This window comes from Clytia hemisphaerica, unplaced genomic scaffold, assembly GCF_902728285.1.
Source record: "Clytia hemisphaerica strain Z4C2 unplaced genomic scaffold, Clytia hemisphaerica genome assembly, whole genome shotgun sequence".
Classification (NCBI taxonomy): Eukaryota; Metazoa; Cnidaria; class Hydrozoa; order Leptothecata; family Clytiidae; genus Clytia; species Clytia hemisphaerica.
In genome coordinates this window covers 696,754-714,258 of record NW_027103473.1, presented here as the reverse complement: position 1 = coordinate 714,258, position 17,505 = coordinate 696,754, and the positions used below count along the sequence as shown (strand labels likewise).

Sequence of the window (17,505 nt, the reverse complement as noted above, 5' to 3'; positions counted from 1 at the left end):
TCATAATAGAAGTCATAGTGTGCTTTTGCTCATGATCTATCTTTTAAAGACATGCATTTTTTTCAGAAGCTCAGCATTTTTTCTCTCAGTGACTGACCACGTATATGTTTCAGTTTAAGTGATTGACAAACTGTGCTTTTTGGGATATTCTGTGTGTTTAATGTGATCTATTTTTCGGTTCTCTTGCTGATAATATTTCCAGGAGATTCATGCGTTTCTAAGTTCAATAATCATTATAGCGTCGTCCTTTTATTAAAATAATAACTTTTGATAACTGTTGTGGTTACTCTTGAGTTTTCTGTGAAAATTTTTTTCACCTCGCCAATTTTTCACCAATTTTTGCCTTCAGTTATTAGTACAAGTTATTCAGTTTATGAGAACAACAAAAATTAGAGCCTTCGGATACTGCTTAAGTTTTTCAATATTAAGACTTAAAATGTCCTTAGATTGTTCCTATTTTCGGCATTTTTTAGTATTTATGTGTAATTTCTTCATTAATCAAAAGTTTTACAGTTCGTAAACGTTCTTAAAACGTTCTTTAAAACTTTCGACTCGAAGTCTTGTGTTCTCATATACTTTGTTCTCATATCAAATGTGTATCAACTAATTTTTCAATAATATTGTATCAAACTTATGGTGCTATCTTCGTGAAGAAATGAGTTTGCAGCACTTGATCCTCATGGGGATGAGCTGGAGCTTTTACAAGATGATTGGTTATTTCTAAACAATAGGGATGACGCGTTCTTTAGAAAAAGTAATAAATACGTTTGTCTCAACATTTAACGATCAACAGAGTCATCAAAGAGCTTGTAAAAACTCCAGCTTGACCCTCCTCATGTGGATAACTGTAGCAGTATTGTAGATTGTCTCTTGTAAGTAATTTAGGTATCTTTAAGTTGTTTTTTTTTTGGTTTCCTAAACTTACTTCCCTTGATGCAAACTGTTTTCATCTTTCCTATACAGTATACTTTATTCTACTATACTACCTGTCCCGCAGCCTCGGTGGAACTTTTTCCCCGCAGTGGGGATGAAAAAATTTCTATCGAAATCCCAATGCGAATAGAAACTCAAATGTCAAAAAGTCGAGCGGGAATGGTTTTGAAAACAATTTTTTTCCGATGAATTTTCAAATGGGGATTAAAAAACAAAGTTAATTTTCCAGTGGAGCTAATATCATAGGGTACTTTTCCCACCGGGGTCCCACCGGGTCTCTGGCACTGGGGTGTAAAACTTCATCCTACCCTACTTTCTCTTGGATATTGATCTCAAAACAGATCATCAATTTCGCGAACATCACGCACTGCTCTAAAGGGATGTGTGGTGAGATGGCTCTTACAGAACCATGGCCTTTAGAGTGCCTACATGCCATGCATAGAGTAATCAGAATAGGCTTGAAGTCAGTGTGCTTGTAAATGGAAATGTGTCCAAAAATTTATCTCATTGGCACTTTGCCTTCACATTTTCTTTATAAGAACAAAAATTCTTGAAGCCTTCGGATAATCTTGAATTTTTTTAAGATTTAAGCCTAAAATTTTCCTAAAATGTTTCTATTTCGCTGTTTTTTTTTGGATTCTTCTTTGAAATTGGGTGTTTTAAAATCCGTAAAATGTTCTTAACTTGTTCTTAATATTTCAGCCATCGAAGCCTATTGTTCTTATAAGGTTTGTGCTCCTAACAAATCTCCTAAATGGAAGGCTTTTTGACTGGAAATTCCCGAAAGGTTAGAAAGACTATAATACTGTCCAGGGTTTCGGTAGCATGGGAAGATCTATTCCACGACACCAAAATCCTGAAAGCAGACGGGTAATCTATATCAATCTAATTACCAGAGCAGGTTTGTTAAAAAAAAAGAAGAAAAAAAGAAAAGGAATATGAACAGCAAACAGGGTAAATAAAACCACAAACAGGGTAAACAAGGAAGGGGGATCCAAAGTGGACAGTTGTGGAAAGGAAATTTAAATCGGTGCTGCTTGATGATAACCTGAGAAATTGTTCTTGGAGCAGATTGGGCTGCTTGAGAATGAATAGAGAGGAATTACTTGAGCATATCTAGGAGCTGAGTTTAGAAGGTGTATGTTTGGAACAATGTTTAGAAAAAAAAAATGAGATTGTGATGGGCTTTGAACCACGGTCTCATGGAGATGTCAGACGTGTATGCTAAATATATCATAACATGGGGCTATGGGCCATAGAACAAACTTTGAAAAGATGAAGATACTATTTTTGTGTTGGAGTAATGGAGACAAAGTCATGTGACTGTCTAAGCTTTTTGAATGGCCGTAAAGGAATAGAGTTGTAGACGGTTGTCTAGGCGAGAAGAAGAGGGAACATTTAGGACTTCCCCTAGAGTTAGGTGTGCCGGCAGGAGTAAACACTCTTTGCTTTTCTAGAACCACCAACCCAAAAACCTTAAGAGTGCCTACGTGCCATGCGTAGAGAAATCAGGATCTGCTCGAAAAAAATTTGTCTCATTGGCTTCACATTTTCTTTATAAGAACAAAAGTTCTTGTAGACTTCGGATAATCTTTTCCTAAAATGTTTTTATTTTCGCTGTTTTCTGCGTAATTTTTTTTGCATTCTTCTAAGAAATTGTGTGTTTTAAAGTCCGTAAAATGTTCTTAACTTGTTCTTAATATTTCGGCCATCGAAGCCTATTGTTCTTATAAAGTCTTTTTTTTTTAATTTCGAAAACCTTTTCATGTAGCGACGTGAAGATTCGGAGAAAGAATAAATAAATTTTTTAACGTTGACACTGTTTTATAAATTATCCTTTTTGAAATTATTAATTGGCCCAGCCGCGCAGCGCAAGTGGGCCTTTAAAAAGCAACTGACCGAAAAGATTTTGGCTTTGTCGGAGCCTGTGCGCGCAATAAATTAACAAGTCCAGTAGTCCAGGCTAAACCAGCGGCCGATTTAGAATTTTTGCCTCGCCTACCCGCACGATGTTTGACCTACTCTTATATTGGATTGAATTGGTAGTAAAGTCAAATTTCATTCTCTTTATGGCAAAGTATTTTTTAATATTTTCAAGATGGATGGAGTCAGGTCAGGGAGCAAGTGGGAGCATTTGGATGTTGGAGTTTTATATTTCCAGCTTGACAGAGACTTTTTTCAAGTAAACTTATGTTGTAAGTCATTTAAGGATACTAAAATGCAGCTCATGTGTAAAATTTGAATAAGTTTGGAATGTTTTTCATGATGCTACCCATGAAGATGGTCAATTTTGGATTTATCGCTCTAAAGCTAAACATTCGGTGGCTGGATTTTTCAAACCTGACAGAGAATTTTTCCACGTAAACTTATGTTGTAAGTTATTAAAGGATACTAAAATGCAGCTCATGTGTAAATTTGAATAAGTTTGGAATGTTTTTCATGATGCTACCCATGAAGATGGTCAATTTTGGATTTATCGCTCTAAAGCTAAACAGTCGGTGGCTGGATTTTTCAAACCTGACAGAGAATTTTTCCACGTAAACTTATGTTGTAAGTTATTAAAGGATACTAAAATGCAGCTCATGTGTAAATTTGAATAAGTTTGGAATGTTTTTCATGATGCTACCCGTGAAGATGGTCAATTTTGGATTGATATATCGCTCTAATAAACGGTCGGTGGCTGGATTTTTCAAACCTAACAGAAAACTTTTCCACGTAAACTTATGCTGTAACTCATTAAAGGATACTAAAATGCAGCTCATGTGTAAATTTGAATAAGTTTGGAATGATTTTCATGATGCTACGCCGTGAAAATGGTTAATTTTGGATTTATCGCTCTAAACGGACGGCGGCTGGATTTTTCAAACCTGACAGAGAATTTTCCCAAGTAAACTTATGCTGTAACTCATTAAAGGATATTAAAATGCAGCTCATGTGAGTGTAAATTTGAATAAGTTTGGAATGTTTTTCATGATGCTACGTGTTAAATTGATATTTCTGAACTTTGGCGGTCAACATTTGACATTTGAAGTTTGTGAATTTATTTAAACCGATTTTTTCTTTCATACTAGTAACAAAAACATGAAGTAAATCTATTATATACATATATTGCGTATCATTTATCATTAGAATTTTCCCAAGTAAACTTATGTTGTAAGTCATTTAAGGATACTAAAATGCAGCTCATGCGAGTGTAAATTTGAATAAGTTTGGAATGTTTTTCATGATGCTACGCGTTAAATCGATATTTCTGAACTTTGACAGTCAACATTTGACATTTGAAGTTTGTGAATTTATTTAAACCGATTTTTTCTTTCATACTAGTAACAAAAACATAAAGTAAATCTATTATATACATATATTGCGTATCATTTATCATTACTGACCTTCCAGGGCAGCTGTTTTTTTTGTTTTTTTTCATTCAGCCAATTTTCGAACTTTTTTAACTTTTTGAATGTTCTGTATTTCAATCTCTGCCGAAAATGTGTGCATTAGGATTCTAAGATTCGATGTTTTCTTTCAAACCCTAAAATTGCAAAAATACGATTCCGCAAACATTGGTTCTCTTAAGGTATATACCCAATACAAACGACATTTGGTTATTGCCACGTCAGCTGGGCCTTCCATGCCGCTTCGGCTTCTTGTTAATATTAGAGAGAAAGAAAAAATGACACGAGGGCGAGATTGAAGCGAAGGGCCCGAATCTCTGGAGTTAGAAATAAAGGTAAATTAAATAAGAATAGGCCATTTCACGGTCGAAATGGATCATGGGTAATCAGGACTGATTGCGCCTCCATTACGGCTTCCCGTTGGCTAGACGCAAAAATCTTCAATTTTTTTCAAAACTTTGGACCAATAGTAAGTCGTTATTAGCGCGCAGTGGTCCTGATTACCCATTACGCTTTGCGACTGTGAAATGGCCTATTCTTATGGCAAGCGATCTTCATTATCAAAATATTAGATTTCAAGAAATTGAGTGGGATCAAATGAAAGCGTTTTTTGAATAAAAAGATAAACTTCTTTCAACAACTACTACAGTCTTATCGAGGGAATAAAGGTGGGCTAAAATGATTCATGGTAAAATGTCATGCTGAATTTAAAGGGACATAAAACGTAATTAAAGTAAGACAGCTTATAAGAGATAATGGAAGTCTTAACTCGATAAGAACCTAATCGCATATGAAACACGAGACTGCGACAAAACGAAAGTGATAAAAACATGTCTCGATAAACCTAACATAAAATATATACTCAACACTATAAACAATAAAATAAGCGAGACTCATCTCGCAGGAGGAGTTCATAATGGGGCGCGTAAAGCGCACGAATAAATGTTAACAAAAGGTAATCCACGAAGGAGTTTACGAATGGGGCGCGAAAGCACCAAAATAACAAATAAAATAAACAACAACTGGCGTGGTCACTTCTTCATTCTTCATTCTCCGATTCTTCATGACCTAGTTCAAATTCACCAGATCGCATCCATAATGGTTGGTTGCGATTACGCGTAGGGCGACGCGGTTGTTCATTAGCGACAGGTTGTTGAGTAGATAATTCAGACTCATGAATAGTTTCAGTATCTGAGTCACTGTCCTCCATAGATGGTAACCGGTAGCTTTGCGAACCGTCAGATAATGGAACAACTGGGATGATCTCGGTGAGTTTAAGGAGGTATCGTTTGGAACGAAGTTGTGATTTTACGAGTTTTTGTAGCAAGCAAGAATCGCCCTCGATGGAAACGATGATATATCGATCACGTGGTTTGGTTTTGTCTCGTTCCGATTTGATATAAACAAGGGAGCCAACTTTGACATCAGCGATGGATGCTAAGTGTCCGCCACGTGCTTTGTGTTTAGCACTTGACGCATGATTGGCTTTTCGTGAGTTAGTTTTCGTCTCTCACAAATAACTTCGTCTGGTGTGTAGATGGCTTTGCCGGAGAACTGATCTCGTTGGTGAAAGATTTCCCAAGCCGACAAACCAGGCATGCGTAATCTGGAATTAAGCTGAGAAACAACATTGGCTAGTGAAATGGACGACATTGGTCCACCGTCAGGCATTTGGCGAACAATTTCTTTGTGGAGCTCGTTGATGGCTTTTTCTGCAACTGGGTTCTTGTTTGGATTCTTAACTCTTCCGTAGTCAAGGGTTATTTGATGTTGTTGAAGGACAAGATTATCACGAAGGGCGTAAAGTCCAGGTGCATTGTCGACTCGAACAATAGCGGCTGTTTGAGGTGTTGGACGCAGAAGTGACACTGATGTAATCAAAGCTTCAAGCATGGTGTCTTGGTTTTCGTCTGTGTATAAGGTGGCTATGGTGTAGGACGAAAGGGTATCGCGTAGGACAAAGATAATCTGTTTGGCTCGACGGACGACATCAGCAGCGAAGTCGGTGCCAGGGGTAGCAGGTAGTTGCGATGACGATTGTTGGTGAAGCTCTTTCGGAACTGATTGTAGAGCTCGACATTCCGTACATGTGTTTGAAACGTGAGAGATTACATCATCAGCATTCAAGGCGAAGAAGAAACGGTGGAAGATACGTTTCAATTGGTGGTTGGTCGGATGGTTCAGACGTAGGTGGATGGCTGTGATAATACCTGAAAGAACATGTGCGGGAATAATAAGCAATTCCTTTTCTGGTTGGAAAGGTTCAGCATGTCGAACAACAAGCAACCCATCACGACTGATAGTTGCTTTTTGCAAATAACGTTTGACTGCGGTCTGTCTGCTTCTTCTTCTTTGACGTTGGTCTGGTACCTTGTGAAAGGTGGGCATGGACGCGGCGGAGGTCTGGACAGTCCATTTGAAGTTGCTTGATGGCAGGACGGTTAAAGAATGGCATAGCATGGGTACCGGATAAAATTTGCTCAGCAGACACATTTCTTACTGAAATGTCACAGCATTCAGCAACAAACTTGCAAATTTGACAGGATGGTGAATGACATTCGGGTGGGTTACGCGATTGGAAGTCACTAGGAAGATTGTCGGATCCTTTTATATGTTGTACATCTACTTTGTAATCAGAGAGTACAGACATAAAGGTAGCTACACGTGCGCTAGCTGAAAATTCACCACGGATCATCTTGGACCAGGCTTGTACACATGGTCTGTTATCAGTCAAAATCTGGGATGTATGCGGAGATTGTCTAATAAATGGTCCAAAATGTTTGACGGATGAAGCAATACTGAGTGCCTCAATTTCGCAGGGGCACCATGATGACTGGTGGCCTTTCAGTTTAGCACTGAAAAATCCACCCAATTTGATATTGTTGTCTCTCATTAGGTAAAGTACGGAGCCGATACCAACCTTGGATCCATCATGAACGAGGATTAATTGATCCGATGGTCGAGGAAGGGTAATGTGTTCTGCTGATAATAAGGTTTCTTGGAGCGTCTTGAACGACAGAAGAAGATTGTCAGTCCACAATATGGCATCAGTTTTTGCCTTGCCAGCGATGGCATTTTCAAGGTCTTCTAAATAACGAGAACAGCCTCTGATGACACGATTGAATACTTTGTAGGAGCCAATGAATGAGCGGAGCGCAGTTACAGTTTTAGGTGGATCACAGGATGCTAACGGTGTGATTTTATGTTGAGAAGCAGAAATTGTCCCATTGTGCCAGTCCCAACCAAGAATCTGTAAACGTGTTGGAGCGACAACGGTTTTGTTTGCTTTGAGGGTCAAGTTACTTGAGCGAATCCTTTCAAGGGTTTTGGACCAGTTGGAAAATAAAGTTGGAATATCTTTACCCCCAACATACAAATCATCTGCTATCTTTGCCACACATCCTTCTTGTATAAGGGGACCAAGAACAGCACACATTGTTTCTTCGAGAGTTTCAGAAGATCCTGGCATTCCCTGGGCGGATACAGCGTAAATACGTAAGCCTTTGAAAGGTGTAGGTGTGGCACACCATTTCATGGATCCCTTTTCAAGAGGGATTTGGTAGAACGCATCACGGAGATCAGTGGCAATAATGTAATTCCATGTAGATATCGTTCGTAAAGTTTCATCAACAGTTGGCATGATAGTTGGTAAAGTTTTACTGTACTCTCCTATAGTGGTAAATGCGGTTACTAAACGATAGCCGCCACTGGGCTTTTTAACAAGAAATGAGGGACTAACATGTTCAACAGCAACATCAACATCTTCAGGGCGAACGAAGACTCCTTGCTGTTCTAATTCGTCAAACTTTGATTGAAGAAGTTGTTTGTTTTCAGGTGAGTACGACGGTACACGAAGTTTCCGATTCGGTGGTGATACTGGACCGATGTTAACTCTGGCTCTCACTTTACCGAAGGTGTCATTGTAGCGACCAATGGTAGGATCGAAAACTGAGGAATACTTTTCATGAAGGGTATCGAAGTGGTCATTCCATTCATTGGACAGCTGTTTGTCAATCGTGATGTTGTGGAGAGAACTGGTTGACGGTTGATGGTTGATTGTTGGATTAGGTAATTTCCCAATTGGCTGGCAGATGGTTGGCTCGATTTCGGACGTATTTCTAATCTGGCAAAAATGATCACTATTTTTCAAACGAATAGCAGAATTTGTGTAATTTGTAAGACTTATCTTACCATCAACAACAGGAGTGATTTGGGGTCGGGGCCATCTCGATGTATCATAAGTTTTTGAGTCTGTACGAGGTTCTAAAGCGACAAATTTCTCATCCATAAATTTTGGAATATCAAGCATGATACTTTCACCAGGGAGGACGGTACTACTAGGTCGTTGAGTACGGCAAACAAACGTTTGAATTCTGCGCATAGATGGGTGATCAGTGGTGGGAGAACATGCGTAAGGGACTACGTCTTTGTCCTTAATTATGATGTGTTTCTTTGCAGATCGAATAGCAATGTCATTGAATTCAAGGAAAGGTTCACCAGCAATGATATCAGATCCTATATCACCTTTAATAACAAGGGCATCAAGTTTGAATGTATGTGAACCCCGAGTTATGGAAACGTTTTTAATTTCACCAAGTGTGTTTAAAGGTGTTGTTACATCAGCTTGGACAGCTCCTTGGACAGTTGTTTGAATGTCTAAGCCTACAGATTTAGCGAAACGTTCACTGACAAGGCTTGATTCAGCACCTGTGTCAAGACAAACAGTTGCTGGAAATTGTTTGTAAAAACATTGCATGTGAGGGGAGCTACTGGTACTAACACGACGTTGAATGACATGTGATCGTTGGATAATTTGTGAAGAATTTTCTTCTGGCTGAAATTCGTCAGTTTGTGGGTCGAACATTGTTGGGTCCTCAATTTCAACTTGTCTAACTCTGCTCATGCGACGACGGTCAGCCTCGGGTAAAAATCTGCATTGTGAAAGATAGTGTGTGTCAGATGGTCTGTTAGCGGTTCGACATAAAACGCAGTACTTTTTGTTGGATGATTGCTGGTAATTTGGTCTACGAGTGTTCATTTGAGAGCGCATAACCCGTGATTCTTCTACAGTTTGAAGTTCACTTAACAAAGCATCTAAAGCCTGTGATATTTCAGGTTTAATTGAAGCGAGTGTTTTATTTCTCAACTCAGCTCCATATCGTTGTTTTATAAGTGCCGGAAGTCCTGGGTTTATGCGTTCCAACCATAGCAAAACAATAACATTTTCGATTGAAGGTGTGATCTCCTCGTCGACGTCGATAGCGATGCCATGATGGGTCAAACCAGTGTCTTCTGTGACTAGATTATCGTCGAAGAAAGATACGATACGTTGGTAAAGGTCTTCTGGTCGTTCATCGGTTTGTAAACGAATTTGGGTTAAGTCAAGAAAACGTGAGCCTGTAGTTTGAAATCCATAGTGTTCTCTGATTTTGGTCCAAATGTTGTTCAATGAAGTGGAACTTTTAACAATGGTGTTACGAGAGATTATGGTTGCATAATTTGCAATTTGTCCAAGCATGAGTTCCAAGTGGGCACATTTCTGAGCAGCTGTGCGACGACGAGCTTCTGGGATGTTTTCTCCATCATTAGTGAAACCACGAGTGGGAGTGGCAGTTGACTTTTTCTGCCAACTGATTCCTTCCTCAAGGAAAGGAGCAAAGTTGTTGTCAAGTGATAATATGTATATCAAATTCTCTTTCCAATTTGTAAAAGAATTAAGAGTCTCAGTTTTCGTTAGAGTCCACTGCTTTGGAGCTCTCGAGGTTGCCATTTCTTCAAGGTGTCTTGATCAGAATAAATGTATCAGCAATTATTCTTCTTGTAGCCAAGTTCGTTCTAGAACCTATCACCACGTAATTAAAGTAAGACAGCTTATAAGAGATAATGGAAGTCTTAACTCGATAAGAACCTAATAGCATATGAAACACGAGACTGCGACAAAACGAAAGTGATAAAAACATGTCTCGATAAACCTAACATAAAATATATACTCAACACTATAAACAATAAAATAAGCGAGACTCATCTCGCAGGAGGAGTTCATAATGGGGCGCGTAAAGCGCACGAATAAATGTTAACAAAAGGTAATCCACGAAGGAGTTTACGAATGGGGCGCGAAAGCACCAAAATAACAAATAAAATAAACAACAACTGGCGTCCAAATTTGAGAATCAAAAATAGTCACTTTTGCTCTGACTTCCCTCAACATACGTATTATTACAGTTGAACTCATGTAATTCGAACTCCTGTAATTCGAAAACTCACTTAATTCGAACAGATTCTGTGGTCACCTTAGAATTTACCTTGAAAACCTTACAAGAAAACTCCTATAATTCGAACCCATGTAATTCGAAAAATCATGTAAATCGAACAGATTTTCCAGTCCCATCAAGAAATTTTAATCATGTAATTCGAATTTTTGAATTTTTTTGAGTTTTTGAAGCTGACAAACTCGATATTTCGTCAATCGAACGTTTTCGAATGCTTTCTTTTTTACATTCAATCTCCGAAGAGATTTCGAAGAAACGAGAGCAGGAAATGAAACAATCAACAATCAAAGACTTTTTTGAAAAATTATAAATTTAGTACATAGTATTTCATTATTCTAACTCGAAAATACAAAAAAATGTTCAAAAGTAAACCTGGGAAAGACTTTTTTCATCGAATTAGGTCAGAATTACGAAAACTCATCGAAACTCATGTAATTCGAACAAAATTCTCGGTCCCTTGAGAATTTGAATTACATGAGTTCAACTGTATATACATATTTTCTATTAAATATGAAAAAAGTGTAAAAAACAGACAAACAGTAATATAATGCGTCTCCATTTATTTTTCCTTATGTCACTTTAATTAAAAAATCCAAGAGACACCAGCCAAAACATAAAATAATTCACAATCATTCCAAAAACATGGAAAACATTTCTCAGGGTATCAAGCAAATGAATTCTTGGTTCCTTATTTTAAATCGTAGCTTGGGTTTCTTTACTTTGTGCATGCATGTCAGGATGATAAGCCGAACAGGAATATAATCCATCAAAAATGAATTTAAAACATATTTTCAAGTTAGTTCAAGAAATGTCGTGAGTTTAGGAAGAAACACGTCAAATTATCAATATCATTGACCGATTCATAATTTTGATAACAAAAATCACATTCATGGTCTTGAGAAGTCTGTTTATAATTTCTTTCTGTTGGAACTATTTGGCAGGTTCAGTATCATATGCAATCAATTCAACAATTTTGTTGGTCACTAGATAACCCATATCATATGCTTCTGCTGCTGTTGTATTTAGCAGGCCATGGGTCATGCTGTATCATGATGGGCAAAATAAAATCCTCCAAAAATTCCTCACAACAAGATTCAAAGCAAATCGTTCCCATAATTTTTGAGCTTCCACAATGAGGCCCCCCTGGGCAGCGGTTTGCGTGATGGCATGATTGGGACTTTTTTCTTGCGTGATGGCGTGATGGCGTGATTAGAGATTTTTTTGGCGTGATGGCGTGATTAGAGATTTTGGTGTGATGCGCGATAGGGCAAAAATTTAAGGCGTGATGCGTGATTTGGGCTATTTTTCGCTATTTTTTGCGTGATGACAAATTTTAGCGATTTTCGTGATGCGTGATGGAGAAAATCTTTTTGCGTGATGGCGTAATTAGGGGTGCCGCTGGGGGGGGGGCCTCCACAATGCCAATATCCATTCTCCCTTATAAATTTCATCGTCTTTATATGACTGTTCTTTTTTCTTGAGGTAGAAATAAATCCAGACAAACATGTCCCTCTCAGGACTCAGCTTTATGCAAAGTTTTCCAAGTTTGTTTTCTCTCTGTCTTCCTTTTCATCATAATCACAGCAATACATTCTTTTTAACTCGTACTGTACATCAAAAAGTCACCATATCTCAACATGACCCAGTGCATGCATTTTCCCGCTAATAACATACCGCAATTGGTGATTTGCTTTTCGACCGCGCTAAAAGTTGTAAACTATTTAAAGGACAGCAAACAATTTCGCCTTGTGAATGTGCGTAAAAAAAGTAAACATTTAGGCTATCTCAAAATCACAACAAATATGGTAGAGAAAGCAGCGGTCGGGTCATGACCACCGATATATACAAAAATGTTTGTATATCCGGTGGTCATGACTTGATTTTGGTGGAAATCGACAGAAGGTTTTTGAACCATTTGAAAGAAAGTTATCTTTATATTATATATGTTTTTATAACATCAATCAATTTTTAAATTCAAATTCAGTTTTCAATTGAAAAGTATGTATTTTATATTTTGCCTTCTTTGTTGTTTGTTGTGCACCTAGCGGGGATTTTCCTCTGTATTAGAGCGGGAGAGTCAAAGTTTTTAAACAGATTTTGATGGGGATAAACTTAGACTTACAATTTTCAGTGGGGATAGGCATTTTCCCACTGGGGACAAAAATAGGCCAGTTTTTACTGCCGGGGACCGTTTTTCGGCTTTTTTTTCAACAGGTAGGGGGGTCCAGCGGGGCTGTTTTTTTGACGTTTTTCCTGGTTCCTTTTTTTAGATGGCTTAGACAGCAACAATTTTCAGCCGCCTGAAAAAACTATCAGTGTAGCCTTAGCTTAACTGACGTCAAATAAATTTCTGTTTGGCATTTTTCTGTTTTACACATTTTTAAGTTAAGTTAGTATTTAAGTTCTAGAATTTGCTGTTAGTTTGTCATTCATTTTTCTCATATTTATCTCAGTTTAATCATTCCTGTTAATTAGTCAATTAGTCATATTTTCTCTAATTAGGGATTAAATTTCGTCTTGCCAAATATTTATGAATTTTTCGTTTTTCTTTCTTCATTTAGTTTGAATATATTTATTCTTGCATTCCATCCTCTCGATTATTTCGGACGCACCCCAGGTGCGATGCACTAGGCCCACACTGTGGCTGTTTACTCTGGAGGAAACATAATTTCCGAACCAATGGCATCCGTCACCCCGACCCTCGGAGGTTAAGGACCTTCCTCCCTTTATGTAAAAAATTTTTCAGTAACGAAAATATTCCATCTGCAAGTCTTTGGTCATTAAGTATATATAAGATAAAAAAATTAAAAACTATAAGATATGAAGATGATGTGTTCTTTTTGTTACAGTAATGTCTTGTAAAACGACAAAATCACCATGTCACGTTAAATATACCGGTGTACGTATGTAAGAACCAACCCATCTGCAAGTCTTTGGTCATTAAGTATATATAAGATAAAAAAATTAAAAACTATAAGATATGAAGATGATGTGTTCTTTTTGTTACAGTAATGTCTTGTAAAACGACAAAATCACCATGTCACGTTAAATATACCGGTGTACGTATGTAAGAACCAACCTCGATCCCTGTGTTTTATTAGCTTTTTGATGCTTCCTGATAGCTCTAGATAATACCCTGACATTGTCTGGTTTTGGAACACAAAAGATTACGCAATTCAAAAATAAAACGACGAGATATAATCAATACAAGATATTAATATTTTTAAGATGTTATGGTATGGTTACAAAGTGAGATTGGTCACTATCGGGACAAGCTATTGTCCTGTTAAGTGCTTTATAAAGCGATTGGCAGGGAAACCAGGAAAATAAAATCGTTCATTATAGGAACATTTCAAATGTCCCAATAGTACTTCAAAAAATTGTTAACAAGGAAACTGTAATAAAATGCTTCATCGGGTTTTCAATATTAAGTGCCACCGGAAGAAGCCTAAAGTTTCTGAGGATGGCATTCATAGCTTCACACATAAGGAAGGTGGGCAAACATCTCATGATTTTGCGCGCATTTTTCAGTATTTTAGTTCCGCTTATTAACGGTAGCATTCTTATCTTACGGTCTCTCTATTGTTTTATCATAATCAAAAATACTTTTCCGGGGTTATTTTGATTTGATTACTCATTTTGAAATGTCAGTTTGTCTTTTTCTTATCCCTGGAGAGTTAAATGTATCTAAGGAAATTCCCTTTTTATACCACAAGTAGTTATTAAGCGCTCTTCATAGGTTAAAAAATTACTCTACTCAAAGTATCCGAACAGTTATGTTGCTAAACGTGTACATTAGTAAAATAACATTTGAAGAGCAGTATCTTCAGATATATATGCTTTTTATAGGAAAAACCAGTAAGTCGTAAGATTCTGGCTGGGCTGCTCTTAAATTTATATGAGTTTTTCAGCCTTAAATGTCAATATTAATTAAAATGGAAACATGTACTTCTCAGTAATTTCTGAAATCTGAGGCTCAGATTCTTCTTAATTTATTCTTAGGTTTTGTCCAAATTTCAGCCTCATATTCTTATGAAATTGTCCTATAAAAAACGTGTAAGACAAGGCACGGATGTCACTCTAAGTAGACTGTAAATTCACTCCCTTGACACATTTGTTAGCATTTGAAAGAATTTTGTCTCAGATGAGAGGTCACTCTTAACAAAAATTACTGTAGGGCTAAGATCATTCCTTTTGAACGCAAATTCAACTCTATGTGTTCGTTTTGCTGCGGTGGCACCTTAATGAAAGTTATGGCTAGTCCTAAGAAATAGGGTGTTTTAGAATCCACAAAACTTTAGAATATTCTTAACTTATTCTTAACATTTTGGCTAGCGAAGCCTTATGGTCTTATATAGTTTGTTCTTATGAAAAAAACATTAGTTGATACGAGAGTTCAAAAGAAACAATAGTCGATGCCTTATAAACAAAAAATAAAAATACGTTTCATGTCTCCCTTTCCCAAATCCCTGATAGTTTCAGTTAGTTTTGTCCAATTTCTTTTTTCACCATAAGTATATATTTCTTCGAAATCCAGTCCAAAAAAATCCATTGGTAAAATCTTTCATATATCATACCATCAATATTGGCTAGTATGAACAAAAAAACAGATTTATATAGAAAATTAAAAATATAACCCTTCTAAGAATGAATAATTATATTCAGTTGTAGCAAATTGTTCTTCAAGTCTCAAAATTATCCCCATCGTCTTCCACGTCTTCCCCGTCCACGTCCACGTCCACGTCGACCTCTGCGTCCACGTCTTCCACCACGGCGTCCTCTTCTACCTCCACGACGTCCACCTCTTCTGTTACGTCTGGATCGACGTCCTCCACGTCGAGACCTTCTAAATCGCACGTCGAACTCGACGGACGGTTCGACGTACTCGGAAACCAGTAGCACGGCGAAACTTCAAGGCAGTTCTCGCCCCATGTACGAGCAATCTTCCGACGGAGGGGTCTTTTTGAACTGGTAAGGAGAGGAGATGATATAAATTTCTATATAATATGTTATTTGGTTGTAGTAGTTACTGTTGCAATTTGGTTTTACACTTTGCTGTTCATTGATCCTAATTTTACTTTCAAGCTACCGTTTTTAAAGCAAAAAGTATATAAGAACAAAAGCCTCACGGAAAAAATGAATTCAGAACATTCTAGGAACATTTCAGAGGTTTTGTAGACTCTAAAACGAACAATTTGCTTAGATTTTACTAAACATAGGAGCATTCCAAAAAAAAATATTTGCTCAGCAAGACATAAAACCCCAAAATTAAAGAATAATCCGAAGACTTCAAAAAGTTTATAAACAGAATTATGTATTGATCCCTTTCTACTAACTACAATCAAAGTCGTAAGACTTGAGAAAAAAGGGAAATTGACACAAAATCTTTTAGCCAAAAATGTTCTGGAAGCACTCTAACTTAGGTAAGAAAGGTAAAGTTTAAAACTTTGAGTTTTAACCTTAGCCTTAGGACTTAAAACATTGTAGGCTCTAAGGATTAAAAATTTCATAAATAGTTCAATATGGCTCAGAATATAGGCCTCGATTACATTTAATTACATTTAGCAAAGTCCGAAAGTGACTTTCTTGCTCGAATTGCAAATTTCGAAAAACGATGAAATAACCATTGTAAATGATAATCGCGCACCTATTTGACAATAACCTTCCCTTGAAAGCTTTATTTTCTTACCTTTAAGGGAATTATCCGGATCGGCAAGCTGAACCTCGTGATCATTTATTTTGTCATCGTCATCGTCATCCTTATTTGCGTCGTCTTCATTTTCTTCTTCATTCTCATCACTATTATCACTATCATCATCATTTTCTTCTTCTTCATTTTCTTTATCATCATTTTTCAAATCTTCTTCTTGATCTTCTTTGTCCACGTTTGTGATGGGATCTTCGACATTTTCGAATCTCAATCTGGACTCAAGTTCACCGTCACGTGATAATTCGTTTGCATTTTGGTCAGCTATGTAAAACAAATCATGGTTTTGAAATATAAATTTTGTTAAAGTGGAGATAGGAGCAGCAGACCTAATCTTCCGGATTTCGTGAATTTAGATTTGACGTATTTGACTAACAATCGCAATTTTTCTTGAAAGCAACGTAAAAGACAGATTAAACTGCAAATGCTCAGTTTATTGTTGGTTAGGCGAGGCCAAATTAATTTGTTGTTTTACGGGCCAAGCTTCCCGATAAAGATGGTCAGTCGGTCGGCGAAAGAATAAAGACAAAAGTAGAATTTGACCAATAAAATCTCCTAAAAAGGTAGCACAAACAACAACAAAAATGCGAAATAGAAAGTAAAAAGACACAGAAAGTTCGAGTTCAAGGATAAAATGAAAAATTGAACATAAAGTTCTCAAAAACTACCAAAACTTTGACAGTCTGTAAAGCAATGTTATTTTTATTTCGATTTTTGGAATTTCAGGGTCGGTTGGGCCCGTAAAACAACTAATACAATTGATATCGCCTATAGGAGAGAAAAAATAAAATAAGGAATACCTTTTGCAGTTGATATGAAAAAACAAAGTATTGCCAGGCAAAGAAGTTTCATTTTTTACTGTCTTGGTTAACGCAGTAATAAATCTTCCTTTGGATATCTCTCTTTTGGTGGTCATTAGAATTGAATGATTCTTAAAAGCCCTTTCTCCTCTTTTTATAGCCATGCCCTCCAACTCAACTCAAGTGTTCGAAACTTTTGTCAGGGGGGGTGGAAAGATAAAGAAATACATTGTGTACTTGGGATTATTGTTGTTGTGTCAAAAATTTCTTCAAAAAGTCTCGTTTCAAAAATGCTTGCATTTGTGGTTTTCCCTGAATTGTTTCTATTAACAAAGGCTCTCTCACAGAAATTATCATTACGTAAAAGTAATTTTGAAAAGTAATTATTAAGTGCAATTAATTCTAAT

At 37.0% G+C, this 17,505-nt stretch overlaps 2 protein-coding genes across 2 annotated transcripts in view; one reads left to right on the top strand and one right to left on the bottom strand.

Moving 5' to 3' along the window:
- LOC136798491 (DIS3-like exonuclease 2) overlaps positions 1-17,505 on the top strand; it is a 426,120-nt gene that overhangs the window by 87,582 nt on the left and 321,033 nt on the right. The gene's annotated exons all lie outside the window — the stretch shown is intronic.
- LOC136798525 (probable ATP-dependent RNA helicase ddx56) lies at positions 15,098-17,301 on the bottom strand. Its single transcript, XM_067055156.1, has 3 exons — positions 17,099-17,301; positions 16,281-16,562; positions 15,098-15,559 (listed from the first exon to the last, which is right to left on the bottom strand). The coding sequence occupies exons 1-3, from the start codon at positions 17,148-17,150 to the stop codon at positions 15,438-15,440; spliced, it is 456 nt and encodes a 151-aa protein (XP_066911257.1). The 5' UTR covers positions 17,151-17,301; the 3' UTR covers positions 15,098-15,437.